This window comes from Drosophila biarmipes, unplaced genomic scaffold (genome assembly GCF_025231255.1).
Source record: "Drosophila biarmipes strain raj3 unplaced genomic scaffold, RU_DBia_V1.1 ptg000005l, whole genome shotgun sequence".
Lineage (NCBI taxonomy): Eukaryota > Metazoa > Arthropoda > Insecta > Diptera > Drosophilidae > Drosophila > Drosophila biarmipes.
Window position 1 is genome coordinate 3,378,829 of NW_026114527.1, and position 23,243 is coordinate 3,402,071.

General features: G+C 38.4%; 2 protein-coding genes and 1 long non-coding RNA gene across 6 annotated transcripts in view; 1 reads left to right on the plus strand and 2 right to left on the minus strand.

Moving 5' to 3' along the window:
• The window catches only part of LOC108034376 (uncharacterized), a 65,839-nt gene that overhangs the window by 36,856 nt on the left and 5,740 nt on the right, over positions 1-23,243 (minus strand). For 3 of the 4 annotated variants that reach the window (XM_044094634.2, XM_044094633.2, XM_044094636.2), the window contains exons 2-3: positions 20,053-20,533; positions 2,634-3,394 (exon numbers count right to left, since the gene is read on the minus strand). In XM_044094634.2, the coding sequence (XP_043950569.1) occupies positions 2,634-3,394; positions 20,053-20,533 (1,242 nt within the window). Of the gene's footprint in view, positions 1-2,633; positions 3,395-20,052; positions 20,534-23,243 lie in introns of those variants that run through there. The other variant, XM_050889721.1, reaches the window with a different exon arrangement.
• Positions 5,859-16,353, plus strand: LOC122818954 (uncharacterized). Its single transcript, XM_050889722.1, has 2 exons — positions 5,859-6,053; positions 14,762-16,353. Exon 2 carries the CDS (start codon positions 15,210-15,212, stop codon positions 15,465-15,467), a length of 258 nt encoding a protein of 85 aa, XP_050745679.1. The 5' UTR covers positions 5,859-6,053; positions 14,762-15,209; the 3' UTR covers positions 15,468-16,353.
• Positions 9,215-9,943, minus strand: LOC108034374 (uncharacterized). The gene is made up of 3 exons (XR_001768721.2): positions 9,759-9,943; positions 9,569-9,709; positions 9,215-9,506 (listed from the first exon to the last, which is right to left on the minus strand). It is a non-coding gene; the product is annotated as an uncharacterized LOC108034374 (long non-coding RNA).

The window sequence follows — 23,243 nt, forward strand, 5'->3', positions numbered from 1 at the left end:
TGTTGATCAGAAATTATTTAAAAAACCTGAGTTGATATATAGGCTTTCAGGCAGTTCCTGGGGTCGCTGGTAAAACTAGTTTACAATGTGATACAAATTTTACTTTTAACGTCGTTAAAATGGACAATCAATAATATTTGCTAATCGGTAAATACTACTAAAGCATACGCATATTAAACAAGAAAGGAAGTTAACTTCGGCAAGCCGAAGTTTGTATACCCTTGCAGTTATAAAAAATAATCAATTATTTTATTAAATTGAATTCGAAATCTTAAAGTATAAAAATTTATATTCCCAATATTAAAGGATGATATGTCAAAAATCCCCAAATCTATAATTCGTTTCATATTATTTCCCACCAATTATCCGATCGTTCCTATGACAGCTATATAATATAGTCGTCCGATTTTAATAAAATTTAATTCGAAATTCAGAACTAATTAAAAAATGTTATTTTCAAGCTTATAAGGATATATGTTAAAAAGAAAAACAAAGATATAATTTTTATTTCATGTTTTCCTACTAATTTTCCGATCGTTCCTATGGCAGCTATATGATATAGTCTTCCGATTTTGCTCAAATTTAGTTCGAAATTCGAAACCAGGAAAGTAAGCTTCAGTTAAATTCTTCATAGTGTTAATATCGAACAGAAACACCTCTTAACCATGTAAAAATCTAGTAATAATTGCACTTACAGCAAACAATTTCTTGTTATGATTTCATTCGATTCTGATTTGAACTTTTGGGACACAAATGTATTATACGATCTATAAAAAAAAACAGTAGCACAAGCCCCATACCGAGTATGAAAATATTATTACATTATTAAACCAAAACACCTCTGAGCAATGTAAACATGTAGTGACGATCACACCTAAAGTAAGCAAAAGTTCTGATATCAACATTTGTGACGAAAATGTATTATACGATATACTAAGAGGCTGTCCATATCATCATGTTTTCGATAATTCGCAATCACAAAATAAATATACCATTTTCTTGTTTCAACAATCCAATCTCCAATCTGTAATATTGTTTATGATTGGTGTTTGGCATAACATATTCGGTTTGTCTACTACAACTCTTCGTCAAGTCATTTCTGGTCTTCGCGACCTTCGTGTGATTGAGCCACTAAACATTTTCTTATTGACAACAAACAGCTGGGCTTTAATATACAAATGGTACAAAATGTATATGGACCTATTTAAAGGGCTGAATTCGATACTTATTTTTGGAGTCATTGATAAGAAATGCATTTTTGAATAAATTGATTAAATACAAAAATGCATACGAAATAAATACGTAATCATTTTGCAAGCAAAGTTTAACGATAAAACGATAAGCCTACTATTAACATAGAAAAAACTAGAGCTCTTAATAAAATAATCACTCGCGCTTGCTGTCAGAAAGGAACCCCATATCAATGTGCTGTCCCTGCTCAACCGATAAGAAAGTTCAGAAAGTGCAGGAATTGAAAGCAGAAAAAGTTTATTTTAAGTTTTTAAAACTTTACATACATAAATGAAAATTTAAAAATTTAATTTTGTTTCCATTGATCTTAATGTGTTTTACATTCGGCACGCTACTATTTAATATGCCTATGTTTAGCTGTACAAATGCTCAGGCAGTGTTTGATCCTCTGAATTGTTAAATGTGTCCATTTCTGTTGATGATGTGTCGTATGTTAAACGTTCAGGAACCCAAGGGCTATACACCTTAAAATTTTATATAAATCTAATTTAAATAAAAAAAAAACTTTCGAACATAATTTTTAACCGGTGGTATTAAGACAAATCGTGCTTAAAAGTACATGGTATTTCTCAATACCTTTCTAACGACAGCACAAGTCTGTAGCTCTAGTAGTTCACAAGTCATGGGTATAAAAAATTTAGCTATTTATAGGTGTTTTCTCACCAAAATAGCTAGTTTTTCAAAAAGTGGTAGATCAATATTTCTTATATTAAGCTGTTTAACATCATTTAGAATTTTTAGGACTCTAAAATAATAAACTGACAAGCTGACAAACCAAATAAAATTTTCATTTTGATGGAACCCTGAAAATCTTGTTTTGTGTATTTCTTTTGAACGGAGCATCCGGTTTTGGACTGTTGAGGTTTCATTCATCGCATATTTTAAAAGAGAATACAGCTCGGTGAATAGCGGGGGCAATTTATCCCCACCGGCCCCAACAGATTAAGTTTCTAAATATTAATTTTTACCCTTTCACCTTTCAGTTTTTCCAATACCTTTTAATTGATTTATCATTCGAAACAATCGGACGATGACCGTAGATTTTTAATGCTTTGTGTGCTTCGTCATTAAATTCGTCTTATATTTCCCATCACGCCACCATGCGTGGCTTCTATTGGGAGGAACAAAGAAGGCCGCCCGATAAGGGATTTGGCAAGTTTCTGCAAAAACCACCTGCATGACAACCCCGTCCCCAATTCAACTTGCACCATTCCATTATTTTTGTGCCATTGCTCTATTTTTTCATTACTAAAGACGGAAGGTTGACAGAGCGTGGTGGTTCCAATTATACTTCCTACCTATAAGGGTGTTTTCCGAGTTCATTCGGTGTTTATTTTAGCTTTTAATTTGTTTTCTTAGTTTTAATTGAAAATGGAACATACCTGAGAATGAAATAATTGTGTTGACATCAACAGGGTGCACAGGCTCACCATCGGTTGCTATAACCGTCATGCCATGGCCTTCTATAGTTACTTGTGCTGGACAGACTGAAGCAAATGCGTTTATCATCCGGAATCGGTAACGACGGCCTGGTGTAATTGTATATATTTCCAAAGGTGTGTTTGTCATAAAACCAGTGTTAGGGTCACGAAACTGGCCTTTGCCATTGATCAACATGGACTCCGGGTCTTGTCCTGTGTTAACAGCTAAACGTCCCGGATACCGTTCTGCAGCATCTTCATGCAACCAGTCACTGATAAGCATTATATGGGTTGTTAAATCAAAGTCATATAAATGAGAGTTAGGGTCCCGAGAAGGTGGCTGGCGAACAACGACGCTACCATAAAGTCCATCTAGTTTCTGTAGACCAGTATGAGCATGCCAGAAGTGTGTACCGGCGTTCCCTGTCCACTGATATCGGAATGTATTACCCTGCTGAATAGGACACTGCGTGACGAACGGAACGCCATCGTAATACTGCGAACCTCGTTGCCATATCCCGTGCCAATGAATAGTTACTTCCATTCCTTCCATGTGGTTCTCTACGTCAATAACAACTTTATCGTTTTCGCATACTTGAATGCTAGGCCCGGGTATCATACGATTTGCAGTTAGAATTCCGCGTTCAACTCCGTCAGCTAAAACACACTGGCAATGGCTCCAAACTGTGTTTGTTGCATTTGGAGTGCATACCTGGCAAGCACTATATATATAGAAGTTAATATCCAATATTTCAGTAAAAAAGAATGATTATAAAATGTTAAAAAAAAGAAAAATCTGGCGCATAATTAACGATATTGGAATAAAATCAAACAAAATTACAAGTTTTTTCGGAACTTAAAAGTACCGATGAGTCATATTTCAATAACAGATAACAAAATTATTATTATCATAACAACGCTATGACGACTGCGTCGACTTTTAAATACCCGTTACTCAGCTAAGTAAATTAAAAAAAAAAAAACAGAAGAAAAGTTCTAAAATCAGGCCCTATTTACTTATTCTAGACCTCGACCTCATGTCATCAAGTTCCGGATTTAGACATTTTATTCATTTGTACTGGAATGAGAACGAAATATCGAAAATATGCATTTTGTATGCAAGGAAAAATGTTGATAAAATAATTGTTGAGAATATGGAAAATATGTTCAATATGTTTCTATGCCTTGCGGGCATTACGGTTTCGAACTTATTGGTTAAAATGTTGCAAATGTCTTCCTATAGTTGACAGAAAGGCAATATAATCAAACATCTACAATCGAACCATTTTAAGAAAATTGGTCCCTAAAACCTCATTTTAGTTTTTTGTACTTTTTGATTAAACACTTGCTTATTTCTTTGAGATAAAAATTAGGACCCACCAATATATTTTTGAAATCTGAAACCGCTTCACCATTAAACATAAAAGTTTTATATCGGTATATTTTGTGTTTTGTAATTTAGGTATGGACATTTTAGAAACTTTTAAAGTGTAATTTTGTTTCAAAAGGTAAACAACATGGGTTGTATGCTTTCCACTGTCAATTATGTTCTATTGGCGGTTATTAAAAGCTTAAGTTTGAAAAAGATTCTTTAAACATCGCACCACGTTAATGGCGCATATTTGTATTTGTAGACAATAACTATATAAAGTCATTAATTAAATGCATTTAATCTGTACTATTAATACAATCATTAAACTTCTCAATAGTTCTAAAGTCCGTTCTTTTTAGTAGGACAATCTTTAATTATATCTTTTCAGATTGTATAATGATTTCAGTCAGAACTTTTCAACGCAGTGAAGGAGACGTTTTCGACCCCAAATAGTATATATATATTCTTGATCGGCATCACTAGACGAGTCAAATTAGCCATGTCCGTCTGTCCGTCCGTTTTTACGTAAACTAGTCTCTCAGCTTTAAATCTATCGGGCTGAAACTTTCCCAAAAAACTTTCCTGATCGAACAACTATATCTTATAGCTCCCATAAGAATGATCGGAAACACATATTTTTAAAATTATATATATGGTGCTTTAATATATAACCTCCTACGTTTGGATATAACATTTTCGAATTACAAACGATCAGAAAGTTGTTGGGAAAAAAATATGAAACAAGAATGATTAACGTTAGTAACACCATGTGAAATTTTTGATGACTGTTGTTAGCTTCAGTGCCTCAACTACTGTAAGTCATACTACTACCCTCAGCAAACTTATTAGCTAATACACATTTTGCGTAATTGTTGGCAGGAAAAGTACACTCAACATTTTTAAGTTTTCTTGGCGGTACAGTGAGAGTTGGACCCATTAGAAACAAACTTTCCCCTGATAAAAAATACAGAATCTGCATGCAAAGTTCCAACTTACTAGGTTTCTACATTGATAGATAGATAAAAATAGACAGATGTGCGGAATTCCGGATATGACTAGATTAAAATTTGCGTATTAAACTTGTAATATAAAGTTTCGTGAAGAAAAATGGCATTAAAATCGTAGAAATGGTGCGTCTATTCGTATGTCTGTTTGTCCGTACGAATTTGGAAACTACAAGATCTAGGCATTTGGGATTTAACATGAAGATTCCTGTTGCGCAGCGCAATTTTGAAGTTACAAAAGTTACAAGAAATAGCGCTATAATCGGGTGACTCCACTATCGTATACTCAGTTAATGATAGCAAAAGGGACTGTAGGCGGTACAGTTTTTACCCGTTTGTGGGAGTTAGGGTGGGCGTGACGAAAAGATGCGACGGATATAATGCAGAACATTTTGATGAGTTTGATTCCTGGGCGTCGAGATGGAACCTTACTATATCTTTAGACAGGCGGCTAACGGTCCTGTGTCGGGGAAGTGTACTGTTATTTACGACAAAAACTATACTAAAAATAATACAACAAGCAATCGTATATGATTTTAAAATTGTAAAACATTAAAACATTTTATAAAAATCATAAAAAAGCTTTTTAGGAAAAACATACTGGTATTTTAGACCTAAAAATGCTATTCAGTGGTCATTTTTAAAGCCGCACAGAACCCAGTATGGTCCACTCTCTCCTCTCTCCAAGTACCCGCTCTGGATGTATGCGCCTTCAGGCTATCACGCTTTCCCGCTCCCGGAATTCGTCTCCACGGCGGTCTGAAGCGCAGCGCTCAACTAGGTTCAAGTCAGTTCAACATTGTACTCTAGGCGAATAAAACCGCCGTCGCTCCCCCGACTCCGTTTCATTTTCAAAGTCGTGTGTGTTATTTCCTTCGGTCACCGGACAACTCGCGAAACGAGGGTTTCTCACACAGCGCACCACACTCCAGACGCCACCACTACCAGTGACCGCTACCCCCTCGGCACTACCCATTCGATTCGGATTCTTCAACGACAAGATTAGTACGAAATTGTTAAACAATCAATTTTTAATGATGGTCAAAAGTCAGCCAGAGAATACTCCATTTCGTTTGACTTTCTGTTTGATTTACAACGGCAATTAAAACACAATTTTTCCGTTTCTTTAAAGGCCATTTTAATCAAATTTCCATTGTGTAGTTCAAGTACTTTTGGAATACATAAGTACATTTGGCCGTAAATCAAAGATAATTACATCCATACATCCGAACATACAAACATCTACGAAAGTGAACATACTTACATAAAATTCCGTGAAAAGTTTAAAGGGTTTCCCTAGCTAAAATATTTTTGCACACTTTTCCATTCCAAAACAGTCCACAAAAAATCGAAAATTACAACACATACCCTCCGGCCAGATTTACAGATTCATTTACCGCCATTTACAGATATATATTTTCGGCAAGATTTATACATAAATTTTTTGCCATTTACATATATAAATACATAATACATACATAAAATACTACATATATATATTTTTTCCTACATATATATATTGCATACATATATTTTCTAAATCCAAAAGCTAAAATATCCCATCCAAAAGATTTCTGTCAGTCAACCGTAATATAAAATAAATAAGATTCTAAGACCGACGGCCAACACTTTTTGCGTCCAGTGTGTTTCTTTGATTCAAGAAGTCGTTGCGTGAGCGAGAACTGCGCTAACGCACATACTTACATACATACATCCAAGCTCTCATGCACTTCTTCCCGTCTTCCAGCATACATAAAAATAGCCGAAAAGAAAAAAGGGCTTTGTGCACGACAGAACTTCTTGTCCAATTTCGCATGTTCCGTGTTTCCGATTAAATTTGGTCCTTAGACCGGATTTTCCAGCGACAAGATATGTACGAAGTTGTTAAGCTGTGTCACTGTGTTTCCCTAGCTAAAATAATCTTGCAAACCTTTTCCATTTCCAATGCAGTCCACAAAAAATCGAAAATTACAACACATACCCGACGGCTAGATTTTCACATTAATTTTACGCCATTTACACATATATATAACCGGCAGGATCTATACATAATTTTCCGCCATTTACATCTAATATATTACATATATATGTATATTGCCATCTACATATTATATATTATATACATATTTCTCCTACATATCATATACATTACATACATATATCTTCTCCTACATATCAAATATTTTACATACATATTCGTTTTCCTACATATATATATTTTCTAACTTCAACAGTGAAAATATCCCATCCAAAAGTTTTCCGTCGGCCAACCCAAACATAAAATAAATAAGATTCCCAGACCGACGGCGAACTTTTTGGGTCCAGTGTTTTTCTTTGATTCCAAAAGTCAATGCGTGAGCGCGAACTGCGCTAACGCACATACCCACATACACACATCCAAGCTCTCATGTACTTCTTCCCGTATTCCAGCATACATATACATAGCCGGAAAGAAAAAGCACCTTGTGCACGACAGAACCCCAAAAAATTTAATACCAACAATAATTCCGACGAATACAAACCCAAATTTAATGGGCATTTTCATATTCCTTTTTTGTTCAACTCATCTGAGTGTGAACATCAAATTATTTATTTATTGCCCGAATATTAAATACTTTGATATTTTTTTTCCTACACCAAACGAGAAAAAAATAATCCTGAACTTCAGCAAACTGATTCGGTATATTTTCGGTATTTTCAGTATTTTACTGGAATTTATTTCAGTTCCTTCATATTCATACCACTAGAGTAATTTCTTCCGAACTAAAGCGAATTAAATTCACGCATCCAAGTATTCCGCACATTCCAGTTCAAAACTGGGAGGGTGTCTGTTCTCTTTTTTTTTTGGCAAAACAAAGCGCTCTCTCAACTGAAATAAAGCAGTTCCGTCGGCGGTCTCCCCTACGCTATCCGCCTCAATATACGCTAAGACGAAATACAAGATGTATAGGTCCGTATCAAAAAAGAGTACGATGCATGTACCGCGTGCATTGTAGCAGCCAGAGAAAGTGCAGCTGAAAGTTTGCCAGTTCTCAGTTGGGCTAACCTAACTGAGCGTTTCGAAAACAAACGACTGTTAGTAAACAGTGAACTAAAAATATTGTTTAATGTGCAGTCAGTCACTCAGCAATCTGGGACAGCTTTACGAGAATTGCAAAGCACCTTCCAAGGGTGCCTCAAGGCGATAGAACTTTTCGGAACCAATATGGATAAACTCTTGAAGCTCACGCTTTCCTTATGGAAGCAGTCGCTACACGACAAGGTCAATATTCCTAATTGGGAACAACTTAATGGGTTCCTAACTGAGCATCACCGGACACTAGAAGCCATAGGTGACGTGCGACCATCAGGCTTTAACAAGTCCCAACCCAGAGCACCGACTTTTGATTCCGCGTCCCGCAGGTTAAATTCCTTAGGGGCAAGAGTAGCACCCAGATCTAGAGGGTACGACTTGTGAAATCGAGAAAACCATCCCATACGCATATGCCCTCGTTTTCTCCGAATGTCTGTCGATGAGCGGTCCAAGGACATCAGCTGCGTGATTACGAAAGCACTCAAAACTGCTTCACGTGCCGCGGCCGCCATCACACGCTAATGCACCGAGCAACTCACACCCAGCGCCGTCCACTCCGACTCCGACAACCAGATCAAGACCAAGTACACCCGTTCCCGCGGCCACCGGTGCTACGGAATCCACTGTGCAAAATTACTTTGCGACGGGGTGTAGATCAGTTTTACTGGGCACTGCCGTAATCGATATTTGTCACCTGAAATTCAATTTGAAAACTCGTGCGCTGATAGATTCAGGTTCTCAAGCTACCTATATCACTGAGCGGCTCTTCAACTTAATTCAATTGCGTCATTAAGTTATCCAAGCTCACATATCAGGCTTAAACCAGGCAGTATCCGCTGAATCCAAAAAGCTCTGTCAATTTACTATTCGTCCGCCAAATCGGCGTAGCTTGCAGTTGAGTACGTCTGCCTTCATTCTCCCGCAACTAGAGGGAAATCTTCTAATTTTTTATTAACTTCGTTACAGAATTCAGTAACTGTATTCGTCCCTACCTGAGAATACTTAGTTCTGACTGTAGAATATGTATTGGTAGTTCATCTTTATATATAAAATCCAATCTAGATAAGATTGCTTGAAAGTTTAAAACGGTTCCTTATTGGTAAGAGTATCATGGGCAGCTCCCATAATTTTATTTTGTAAAATTGATAAAGCGATAATGTACTGTTCACTTTGAATTTTATAAAGAAAAAAGTTTCTGCAGCTTCCGTCCATCCTACATATTGTATTGTTTCCCCGGTGAACTTTGGTAAAGATTTTACCACTTTAAGTGTTGTATCGCACTTTATAGTTGGGTCGATTGTTTGTATTTTATAATCCTCCACAACGTTTGCATCTGAGGCTAATCTTCCTTCTAAACCTTATATTTTCCTGCTCACTTCATTCAACTGAACATTTATTAATTTATTAATAAATTCCACTATTAGGCCGTCAGCTGTGGCTATACTACCTGCAGAGAACCTCCGGCTGCCATTTTCAATTTTAATTCACCAAAGCTATTTATTAAATCTTCCAGATTGTTTCTTGATGATATTTTTTGATTCGCGAATCTATCTTATTATTTTTTTAATAATATTATTTTTTATATTCCCTGAAAAAATAAATTAATAATTTTTTATTATTTTAAATTAACTCCTCACGAATCTGCCCCGTTGGGGTCTTCCTTCTGTTAGGTTGTGGGTTGATTTTCCTTCCTTAGTTTGTTTGATTGTTGTCGTGCTGATTTTGGCGAGGGAACGACCTTCAGCCTTAATTTTTGAACAACGATCACTGTCACAATGTTATTTGTCGTCGAACGGTGAAGGATTTTTTAATTTTTCAACTAAAAAATGTGCGGTTATTGGCAGCGCAAGCTCCGTTTATTTTTAATTTGTTTTACATTAAATATTTATTAGGAACTTTTTATAACGCGGGCCCTTGTTGGGCGCCAATTAATTTTCTTCCGGAAATTTTAAACAAAAAATTATATTTTTTATTTTGAGATATTTTATAATTTGAAACCTTTGTTGAAAATATTATTAACACAAAACATTTTGTTTGTTTTACTAAAACATAACTGATATCGCTCGAGTTAAAATAAGACTGCTTTCTTCCATCTTAAATAAAATCCAAGAAACCTGGTGCAGAAGCTTTTCTTTTTAAACTTTTAAAACTTTAGATTAAAAGCTTAAGATGAAACTGTCGCATCTCATTGGGAAATTCAAATATGCTGACCGATGCACTTTGGGGGACGCTTGGAACGCAAAAGGCGCAATTGATTTGGCTTCGAACGGAAGCTGATGCTTACATTAATTTTGATTTGTTTAACTTAGCTGGGGACCCAAGATTGAACCTCGGACCTCAAAGCCAAAGGCAAAGACAAAGGTGAATGCAGAGTTTAAAATTTTGTTTATAAAAGCCATAAACGACCTGGTTTCACGGGTTGGATAGACAGAACCAAAAAAATTAAATGCCAACAATAATTCCGACACATACCAACCCAAACTTAATTGGCATTTCTATATTCCTTTTTTGTTCAACTTATCTGAGTGTGAACATCACTTTATTTATTTATTGCCCGAACATTAAATACCGTGATATTTTTTTCCCTAGACACTGAACAACAAGAAAAAAACTCCTTAGTTCAAGCAAACTAATTCGGTATTTTATTGAAATGGTTAGGGGATTGTTTTTTCATACCAAAGAATTCGCACCAATGCGATTTATATCCGCGCATCCAAATATTCCGCACATATCAGTTCAAAACGCGAGCCAGCACAGACAAAATCCGAGTCCGTATCAAAAAAGAGTACAATGCATATACCGCGTGCATTGTAGCACCCGGAGAAAGTGCAGCTGAGAGCTTGCCAGTTCTCCAGACTAAGTACACCTACTGCTAAAGCGCGTACGAAAGGTGCGGCGCCCAGATAGCAGATATGGCCACTCAGGAATCTGGAACAGCTTTACGAGAATTGCAAAACACCATCCAAGGGTGCCTCGAGGCACTAGAAATGTGCGGAATGAATATCGATAATTGGGATTGTATTCTGGTTTATATGTTCTCCGCTAAACTCCCGAGGCTAATGCTTTCCTTATGAGAGCAGTCGCAACACGACAAGGCCAATATTCCTGCATGGCAATGGGTTCCTAACTGAGCATCATCGGAGACTAGAAGCCATAGATCACGTGCGACCATCAGGCTCTAATCAGTCCCAGCCCAGAGCATCGACTTCTAATTCTGCGTCCCAGAGGGTAAATTCCTTCGAGGCCTGTCGATGAGCGGTCCGATTACATAAAAGATAACAGGATGCGTCTGAACTGTTTCGCACGAGGACAACAGCTGCGTGGTTGCGAAAGCACTCACAACTGCTTCACATGCCAATTTGACTTCGTCACCCAGATCAAGACCAAATACATCCGTTCCCTCGGCTACTCGTGCTACGGACACACTGTGCTAAATAACTATGCGACGGGGTACGGCACCGCCATAATCGATTTTTGTCACCTGGGTTCCAATTTTAAAGCTCGTGCGCTGATAGATTTATGGTTTGAGGCAACCTTTATCACTGTGCAGCTCTTCAACTTATTTAAATTGCCTCATCAAGTTATCCAAGCTCAGGTATCAGGCAAAAACCATACAGTCTCCGCTAGATCCAAAAAACTCTGTTAATTTACTATTTGTTCGCCAAATCGGCCTAGCTTGACGTTAAGTACGAGTGCCTACGTTCTTCCGCAACTAGCGGGAAATCTTCTATCAGGTCCGATTCCGCATCATTTTCTTCGGGAGTTTCCCGAACTTTCACTAGCGGATCCAAAGTTTTACGAAAGCGCGCAAATAGATCTTCTGATCGGGGCCGATATACTCCCATCCATTCTCCTAAGCGGTACCCGACCGATTATCTGTGGCTCTCTTCTCTATCAAGAAACAATTTTCGGCTGGATCCTAACAGGACCAGTGCCTGCGTCAAAATACGATTTCTGTCTTTTCCCACGCGGCTGACACCTCCCTCGGTAAACTTCTCATCAAATTTTGGGAGGGGAAGGATCTGCCAGTAAAAGTGGCAAAAGCATCGATTGTGACCTGTGAAGAATATTTCCTTCACACGACTACAAGAGACAATAGCGGCAGGTATGTTGTAAGCCTCCCGTTCCGAGATTCCGAAAACGTCAAGTCCGCCCTTGGATATTCCAGATCCTTCGCGTTAGCCCAATTTTTAAGAAATGAGCAACGCCTAAAAAGTGATAGTGAACATAAATCTAAGTGTGACTCCGTGATACAAGAATATCTCGATCTCAACCATATGAGATAGGTATATCACACTGACGATGCTGCCAGCTATTACCTTCCGCATCATGCCGTGCTTAAGCCGGAAGGTACAACCACCAAGCTTCGGGTGTTTCCATCCCTTCAGAAAATTGGGTCAGCTAAATGACATCCTTCATAATGGCCCAGTCTTACAGTCCGACTTAACTATCTAAATTTTAAAATGGCATTATTTCCGATGTTTATAGTGCCGATATCGAGAAGATGTATCGAAATATCTGGGTAGACCCAAAACACATCCTGTTCCAACGCATTTTATTCCTAAAAGCAAGGGATATGTCCAAGATTTCGAGCTCAAGACAGTAACAGGCAGAGAACGCTCAGCTCATTGTTGCCCTTGACTCCGCGGGGTACCCATTAGGAAAATGGTCCTCCAATCACAAGGAAATCTTAGCTGATATCCAAAGCGAGCATCTTCTAAACACAGACTTCCTCGAGATCGACACTGAAAGTACAGCCAAAACTTTGGCTTCAGGAGCTAGGGTGGGACGATGAACTTCCACTTGAGCTGTGCGAAAAGTGGCGCGATTTTTTCCAAAGTTACTCGGTCCTAGATCAAGTCCGAATTCCCAAATACGTTTCCTTCCGCCCAGAATTCCGTGTAGAACATTATGGATTCTGTGCCGCCTCTCAAAAGGTGTGCGGTACTGCGATATATGTGTATGTATTTCCAAGACGTGCGTGGCACCAGTCAAAACTGTCGCTTCCCAGGCTAGAACTGTGTGGAGCTCTATTGCAACCCGAGATGACCGAATCCATTCTCTTCAATTGAAGATGCTGTCCTCGAAACTCCATTTACGATTGTGCTTGGATGGTTAGCCCTGCCAGCAAGCCAGTGGACAACATTCGTTGCCAATCGGGTAACAAAGATTACCCAGTCTGTAGATGCAGCCAATTGGTCGCATGTTTAATCCGAACATAATCCAGATGTCTTGACTAGTCGGGGAGTGCCCCTTCAAGAACTGATAGATAACCCTATTTAGTGGCATGACCCAACTTGGTTACAACAGACACGAGATCAGTGGCCTAGCCAAAGCACCGACTTACGGATGACCGAGGTAGAAAAGCGTCCTGTCAAGGCCCATGTGGCGTCCATTCCGTCAAAAGATATCCTAGATCGCTTTTCCAAGTTGGATATAACTTTGCGATTCCAGAAGTCCGTCTGGAGGCCCAAGAACTTGTCGCCGCTGAACGGCTCATGGTCCTTTGCACTCAGCGCAGGAATTTTGCGAATAAATATCGCTGCTTGAGTCAAAAGCCTCGGGTGTCCGCGTCAAGTTCAATCCTCACCTTGAAACCCTTTCTAGACCAGAAAGAGCTTATAAGGGCGTGCGGTCGCATAACTGCCTCCAAAGATTTTCGATATGATGAACGGCATTCTATTATTATCCCGTACGAATGTGCATTATCGCGACTACTGGTGATCTTTACGCTTCTGATAACGTTACACGGAGGTACTGGGTTCCGAAGATAAAGAACTTGGTAAAGGCAGTTATTAACTTAAAAGTCCAGATGATAGGGAATTTTCCAAAAGAGCTAGTTTTCTTTTCCCGGCCACTCACCTACACAGGGGTGGACTACTCCGGTCCTTTTTAAATTAAGAATTACACTAGAAGAGCTTGTCTCATTAAAAAAGGGTATGTGCTAGTTTTTGTGTTTTTCTACAAAGGCCATCAATTTAGAGCCTACATCCGATCTGACGACCGAGAAGTTTCTGGCCGCTTTCGCTCGTTTTGTTTCCAGAAGAGGTTTTCCTCGTCAAGTTCAGCCGTCAATGGAAAAACCTTTTTCGGCGCTGCCACCCTGCTCTCTGGGGATTTTTTACAAGTCGAAAGACTGTCTGTGACTGATGCGTATAGTCATCAGCAGCTCAACTGGCAACTCATTCCTCCTGGGGCACCCCATATGGGAGGCCTCTGAGAAGCTGGTGTCAAGACCTTCAAGACCTGGCTTTAAAAGTCCACCGCTAAGCGATGATACACGTTTTAGGAGCTTTCCACCCTCCTAGCGAAAATCAAAGCTTGTCTGAATTCTAGACCGCTATCTCCCATGTCCGAGGATCCAACTGATCTCTTCGCGTCGATGACATAGTCGTGACTAGGTGACTAGGTAGAATCGGTTCCGTCTTTCCAGGAGCCGATGGTAACGTCCGCTTAGTCGACATCCGTACGGCACGCGGCGTTGTCCAGCGTCTGGTGACCAAGATTGTTCTCTTACCGGGGGCGCCTTCCACATATTCTACCTAGTATTCTTCTTTTTGCAATCCATAGTCCATAAGCACTAGCCATTACAGCATAAAACATCACCTCTTGATTTTCTTTTCCCATGATTCACCGTCAGATCCATTAACAATGGCTCCACGTCAACGCATCGATGCCTAGTCTGCCGAGGAATTCACTCTTTGAAAATGCGTCAGAGGTTCTAGAAGCTGAGCGCGAAGAAGCGTCTCCGAGCGGTGAGCATTCGCAAGAGCATTCGCAAGAGAGCTGTCGAAGCGATAAGCGGTGCAGGATTTACAACCGGAGTCACCACACGCTGCCCCATATGACAGAGCCTCCCAGTACCCACCGCCGTTCCGCTTTTCAGCAGCGTTTGCGCCGGCAAGAACCGCCAACCCGCCAAGCCCCTCCAAATCGGTCGGCATCGTCCGCTTCTGAGGAGCACTCGCGCCGGTAAAATCCGTCAACTCGCAAAGCGCTCGCCTCTCCGCCGCGCAGCCTCCGCAACACCGGGTCCAACGCTCTCCTCCCTCCCCCGACGGCACAGCGTCAACGTCCTGCCGACGGCCATGGTCATTCTGGAGACCGGGCTGAAAACCTTCGACACGGCCTCTCTCATCGACTCGTGCACCCCGATGAGCTGCATCGACGCGACCCTGGCGTCCTCCTTTCAGTTGCCGGCAACCACTGTCGGCGACGAGAAGGTTTGCACGGCGACGGTTCGGTGGAAGGTCAACGAAGGAACCAAGTTGGAGGTAATCCTTAAGGTTGAGCCGATCGTCTGCATCCGCACCCCGATCCGAGTGATCGGTCGTCGAGAAATGTAAGGATCTCCCGTTGGCCGACAAGCGTTTTTACCTGCCGGCGACGATTTCCCTGATCCTGGGTGCGGATATGTATTCCCAGGTCATCCAGCCCGGCTTCCATCTGGTCGACGAGGGACTGCCCGTGGTCCGCTCTCCCCTCTCTCCAAGTGCCCGGTCTCCTGCGCTGGATGCTTGCGCTTCCAGGCTTTCGCACTTTCCCGCTCCCGGAATTTGTCGTCACGGCGCTCTGAAGCGCAGCGCTCAACTAGGCAGTTAAACATTGTTCTCCAAGCGTACTCCACACCCCGCCGTCACCCCGGAAGTGGAACGCAGCAGCCAACCACGATGCCGCCGCCTCCAGACGCCACCACTAACAGCGACCGCATCAGCCCCCCGCTACCCCCTCGGCCTATAGTCATCTATGGCTAAATAAATCATTTTTCTCAAAACCGGCCTTGTACGCCCGAATCCACCTGCTTTTGGCCCATGCAAATTATGTCTTTTATTCGCTATCACATGGCCAGCACAAAACAAATCGAGCAGTAGCCACGTTGCGAACACTACCAGGCGCACAGTGACACAGTAAGAGTAATGTCAACGTCTCACTAATTCGACGGCAAACTGTTGCACATTAGCTTAACCTCACCGCAGTGCCCAATCGCCTCTCCGACCATCGTCGAGATCGTCCTTCCATCATAGCCTTCCAGTGCCAGCGCGTGACCTAGAAGTGTCTACTTCGGTAAGGCACAAACAAAAGTTTAAGAGTAAGCTACCTTTCTTTGATACTCGACGAAATATAGGTAATATTACCTAAATATATATGAGAATACATTTGGGATACAAAGTTCTTTGATCTTAAAATATAATTGTGCATTAAAAAAAAAAAATGGGACATTATTTTAACGGAGGTCTGGTTGTCTTTGAGTTTTGGGAAATTCTACCTTTATTGGCAGAAGTTATTGTATGGTTAAACAGGGGGCTAGCGGGAGTTAGAAGGCTCCGGTGCAGAAGACTGAATATCCATACTATAATATTTTAATATTTTAAACAAATGTTCCGTTTGACGTAGAAAGATATGTGTAGCTAAGGAATGAACAGTAGTTATCTTTTGAGAGCTACCAGAAATGCCTTAATCAACAAATCAGAGACAATTTTGAAAAGAATGAGCCTGAAGCGAAAGCAATCCTTTCTGGACTAAACGATTTAATCTCTGGCGACCACAATTCAATAATGATAGAACAAAAGTCTTGCGCGCAGCATGACCATTTCAGAGATGTAAGCGACGAATGTAAATCGGACTTCGGCTTGCCGACATGTTTAAGATGGATCCAATCTTGATGAGTAAGTACCACCTTGAACCACCTTGAAGAAGGATTTAGGAACTTTAATCTGTTAGTTAATAGTTTTGTTTTCTAGATTGAGCGAAAAACTTAATGAATGATTGTTGTTTAATATTTTAAATGAGGCTCTACCTTCTTTACCAAGTCTTTGTAGCTTAGCGCTGTACCTTGACTTTTGGATTTCCTTCTTCGATAAATTTAAATATTGGTCATGATGGTGACGTCTGCCTCAAGAACGACGAACCAAGAACTAACATAAATGTCTCAAGTTCAGCTGTTGTAGCCCCTCATGACACTATTTTAGCCGGATTTTCTTCACTAGGCACTAGAGTAGACAGCCCAGAGTAAACTCGAACAAGCCTATTATGCAAGATGGTCAAGTGGCAGCCTCTGAACTGTATATATTCTCAGGGACAGCATAATATAAAAGAATGTACTGAAATCAAAGCACTAGATGCAAAAGCTAAGCATCCAATGCACAATGGTTTATTTCATAAGCATAAAAAAAGTCTGAAATTGGTGATTTTTTGTTTTAAAAATTACGCTACGAAAAGCGAGAGGAGTGCGACAAAAAAACAGGCGCACCTTACAGCAAACGACGCTTAAATATTAGCTGCCATAAACAAATTGATTTCACCCATAAAATCTCGTCCAATTGTCGTAAAATATAATGAATATTGAAAATAAAGGTATCTACTACGAACTGAGTTATTTTTATGTCGATATGTGTTGTGTTATTGTTTTAAAAAAGGTGTTTTATCGGTGACTTGTGAACCTCGTCATACCCTTTGATTAAACAAATTTATTAATACTTGTGAATGTTTTCTTAGTCTGTTTTAAATTTTAGCTGCAACTTTTTGCAACTTTCTGAATTTTACCCCTTTTTGTGTTCTTGCATATTGAGAATTTTGTTGTTTTCGTCATATTCGTTTGTGATTTGAAAGTTCAATTGGTCAATGGAGGTTTAGAAAACGCGTCCAATTGTCGTAAAATATAATGAATATTGAAAATAAAGGTATCTACTACGAACTGAGTAATTTTTATGTCGATATGTGTTGTGTTATTGTTTTAAAAAAGGTGTTTTATCGGTGACTTGTGAACCTCGTCATACCCTTTGATTAAACAAATTTATTAATACTTGTGAATGTTTTCTTAGTCTATGTTTTAAATTTTAGCTGCAACTTTCTGAATTATACCCCTTTTTGTGTTCTTGCATATTGAGAATTTTGTTGTTTTCGTCATATTCGTTTGTGATTTGAAAGTTTAATTGGTCAATGGAGGTTTAGAAAACATCGCTTTTCCGACGAGCAAACATCGATGTTAAATCGAAAAACATCTCCATTGCTCAATTGAGAATTTTAAAATAATTATTTTCTAAGATTTCCTTACCCCAAAAGTATGCATTGAATTTATGTATTAAAAAGTTTTTTCTAATATTTTCGGGTTTTTACGAATGTTGTATTTCTTTTTTTATTATACCCTTGCAGATGGAATAATAATTTCAGTCAGAAATTTGCATCGCAGTGAATATATTCTTGGTCAGCGTCACTAGACGAGTCGATCTAGCCATGTCCGTCCGTTTCTACGCAAACTAGTTTCTCAGTTTTAAAGCTATCCATCTGAAACTTTCTAACAGTCTTCTTTCTATTCCAGGTAGTACATAAGTCAGAACCAACCGTATCGGACAACTATATCTTATAGCTCCCATAGGAATGGAACTGAAATCGGACGACTATATAATATAGCTGCCATAGAAAAAATTATATCTTTGGTGTTTTTTAACATATAACCTTCCAAGCTTGTAAATAAAATTTTTAATTAGTTTTGAATTTCGAATCACATTTTATCGAAATCGGACGACTATTCATAAAGCTGTCATAGAAACGATTGGTAAATTGGTGGGAAAATAATAACAAATAATGACAAATAAGCTTCTAACCTTGGAAATAACAATTTTTCATTAGTTCTGAATTTTGAATATAGCTATATTTTATCATATAGCTGTCATAGAAACGATCGCAAAATTGGTGAGAAAATAATATGAAAGAAATTATAGCTTTGGGGCTTTTTGACATATTATTCATAATATAATTTTTTATATTTTTAAGAATTTCGAATTCAATTTAATAAAAATCGGACTACTCCAACATATAGATGTCAAGAAAATGGTCTGAAAAAAGAATGAAATCATTTTTTTTTAATATCACTAAAGTCATCAACAATCGTTAAAAATTTCAAATGGTGTTACTAAAGTTGAATATTTCTTATAACTGCAAGGATATACAAACTTAAGCTTGCCGAAGTTAACTTCATTTCTTGTTATTTTATTCATCTTATAGATGTAGATATATTACAGCTCAATATTCCAACTGAAAGTATTTTTGGTCGCCTCTCTCACTAGATCAACCAGTGTGCAATTCAAGGGTTCTGGTGGCTTCCGCACAGTTTTCTTCGCCGAAAATAGACAATGTGCCCGTTTGCAGCCATCTGTCTGTGGGGAGGGCGATTAATCAACCACTTCTGCGATATATTCTTGCCAATTTTGTAAACACATGTCAGTACAAAATCACATGCACATTATTGCATAAGACTGGATTAATAACCATGGTAGCAGAACCATGGTAGCAGAATAAATAATTCAAAAGATCTGAGTACAATGCACTCATGTTCGCATATCAGTAGTTGGTTAAGGTGCTAAGTCTGGCTCCCGTGAACTACATACGTATCCCGTATAAGACTTCTAAATCATGGGATACACGGGTCGTGGAAGCTACAATATGCACGGTATATTATATTCGCATTTAGTGAATGGGAGTTTTTCAACATGGAATACATTAGTTAATCACCGGACGCCGATGTCACCCAAATCCAAGATAACCGCTATACCCTCTTTGAAGACGACGATAGATTTGTGTTGGTGACTGCATCGACAATTCTCAAGTAGCTACCTTATTAGCTCGATATCAAAATGTTGCATCACATTCGACAAAGGTGTCAGAAAAATAGTCGACAATACCGTATTTTAGGAGCTCTGCTGTAATTACGTATGTATGTGTTTAACTCCCTTTAAAAAATTACTACACTTTGGTTGATTATGGGGTCGAATGATAAGAAACACTTTTTAAATATTTTGAGGACTAGTATACCAAGAAGGCTTTGGCTAATTTGTTATTAACGGGTATCTAAAAGTCTAATAAATCGACTATAGTGTTTTCTAATTCATTCAGATACTTCAATTCGTAAAAATCAGATGATTAAACACTTACGCGCCAAGAACTGTGTAATACTCCAATGTAAAATGGTAATAACAAATTCGTGGAGGCTCGCCTTCGCGGCATGCACGGGCACATTCATCGGGAGCAGATAAAGCCGGATTGCGTCGCAGCTCGGCAGTTGCACTTGTAGAGAAATCTAAGTGTCGGAATGGAGACTTCGGGTTTGGTTCGACCACGGTGCCTGTAATCTTATTAGTTGGATATCGAGCAGAGTTCGGTAGACTTCCGCGTGAATTAAGATATCCGCTTCCCACTGTCAGGGATGGCTTGCTAGCAATTACGCTTGCGGGGGGTAAGCCGTTACCAATGCTATTGCCATTTAGTGGAATGGGGCCTGGCTGGCTTGTGGAAGGGTGAGTCTGCACAAGACCATGTGCTGCCGAATAAAATGGTGAATTAAATGGAGCTGAATTACTAGAAGCCACATGTTGCTGCCAGAAGGACCCCAATGGTGTAAGATCCGCTTGATGATCTGTAATAAATAAAAAAAATAGAAAAGGAATATTTATTAGAATAATGCTGAATACATTATAAAACAAGAAAGAACGCTATAGTCGAGTGCCTCGACTATCAGATACCCTTTACTCAAAAATGACGATATATAAGCAGCAAAGCGACATTTTAGAGCGCCACCTATTGACTTTTTTTAGTAAATTCCAAAACTCAGCGTTCATACGGAGAGACGGACATGGCTAGGTCGACTCGGCTAGAGATCCTGATCAAGAATATATATACTTTACGCGGTCGGAAACGTCCTTCTATCTGTTACATACTTTTCGACGAATCTAGTATACCCTTTTTTTCTACGAGTAACGGGTATAAAAACGCTGTAGTGTCATTGGGCTTGTCTACACTAGTCGGCATACGAATTTGGACATTGCCATCAATGGAAAAAAAGTTTAAATGCCGCTTGAATGATACAATACTTTTCTTAACTCATTCGATATTTATTTATTGTCCTGAAAATCATTTTCCTAGTATTTTTTAAAGCTTATTGTATCAATTTGCGACACCAAACATTTTATTACAAATTTTTTTGATTAATTTTATTTTATATTTTATATAATGTAAAAAATTATATTTTTATTTTTATGTTTCTTATATTTTATGCTTAGACTTAACACTTCAAGAGCTATAATGTGGTTTACAATCTGCATTTTTGAAAAAGCTTTCCAATCTAGGCTGGTAAATAAATTGGTAAATTTTTTCTTCTTAAACCATATGTCATTTTATATGTTTATTTATATTTTAAGGCCGATATTTAAAAAAGGGTGACCGAAAGTGTGTTATTTTTATTAAAAACACAACAAAAAATGCAATCAATGTATTGAATACGAAAACGGTGGTCGATTTTAGAGTACGATATTTTTCGAATTACACTGTTTTAGCGTATAATGTAATAAACAAACATATCATATAGCTGCCATAGAAACGATTAAAAATTGATGGGAAAATACTATGAAAAAATATATCTTTAGTGTTTTTTAACATACGAGTACAACCTCCTACGCTTGGAAACAACATTTTGTAATGAGTTATGAATTTCGAATTTAATTTTATCAAAATCCGACGACTGTATAATATAGCTGCCATAGGAATGATCGAAAATTGGTGGGAAAATACTATGAAAACCAAAGTAAGTTCAGATTGCAAGCCACATGCAGCAAATCAGTTTTAATAAATATAGTACGCCAAAAAGCTGCTAGAGCACTCGCACTCCTTGTTTTTTTCATCCATGTTTTATGTTGCATTTTTAATATGTTTGTTTTCTACATTAGATATAATTTTTAAACATTTATTTTTCCGATTATTTCTAAGAGAGTTTTAAGATATACATAACTGTCCGACCCGGCTGGTTCCGACTTATATACTACCTGCATATGAAATAAGACTTCTGGGAAAGTTTCAGCCCGATAAACCCGATTTTAAACTGAGAGACTAGTATGCGAAGAATCGGACGCATAGACGGACGGACGGACAGACGGACCACCCATAGACGGCTGCCATAGGAACGATCGGAAAATTGGTGGGAAAATAATATGAAACAAACGGCATCTGTGTTTTTTGACATATTATCTTAGACTATTGGAAAAATCGAATTAAATTTAATAAAAATCGGACGACTCTAACATATAGCTGTCGAAAAATCAGTCATAAAAATATATTTTTTTAATATTACTAAAGCGAGCAACAATCCTTAAAAATTAAAAATGATGAATTAAAATTGATAACTTCAAGGGTATACAAACTTCGGCTTGTCGCAGTTAACTTCCTTTTTTGTATAGGATAAAACCCAGAAGCAACTTAAAAATGACGTACTTAAAACTTAGATCAACGCACAACATTGTAAACTCAAGGTTGCACTTACCTTATTTTCGGAAAATATAAATTTAATGAATTAAATAAATACAAACAGCTTCTCTTTTAACAACTCAAACAGAATGCACCATGTCTTTTTATAATTCCTCTTCCCTGTTGGCATGTACCACTGCAGCATTACCCTTACATATATATTTATGAGTATACATAATAAATTTCCGCCTATATATGTTACTGGTTCTCCTGGAGAACAAAATTCAAGTAAAGTTTTTCAAATTTTTATATTAAAATGTTTTAAATATTTAAATAAATTGTATCGGACTCAATTTCTATAAACTAAAACAATATATGTGTGCGAAAGCGACTTCTACATATATAGACACGAAGAAATGAAAACCTACAGTAATCGTCCGATCTAAAGGAATTGCAAAAAATAAAAGTATTGCATACCACGGACTTTAAGAAAATCAATTGGTTTGGGTAAAAGTAAAAATTTAGAAAATTTAATCTGTTGGGGCTGGTGGAGGAGAAATCCCCCCTGCTTTTTAACTAGTTGTATTCTTAGTTAAAACGAACGAAGCATCGCATCGTTCAAAAGTAATATGCAAAACAAGATATTGGGAGACTTCTCAAAAATAATATTCTAGGATCCTCGAAATTTTAGACGATGTAAAACAGCTTAATATAATAAACATTAATTTTACTACTTTGGGAAAACTAGCTTGTTTGACGAGAAAACAGCTATCAAAATTATTTTAGACCCCTAACTTGTGAACTACTGAAGCTACAGGCTATATAGTTATGTCGATGCTAGGGCCCGGTTTAGTAGAGGTCCCAGATACGCCAAATCTTCTTCGATATCC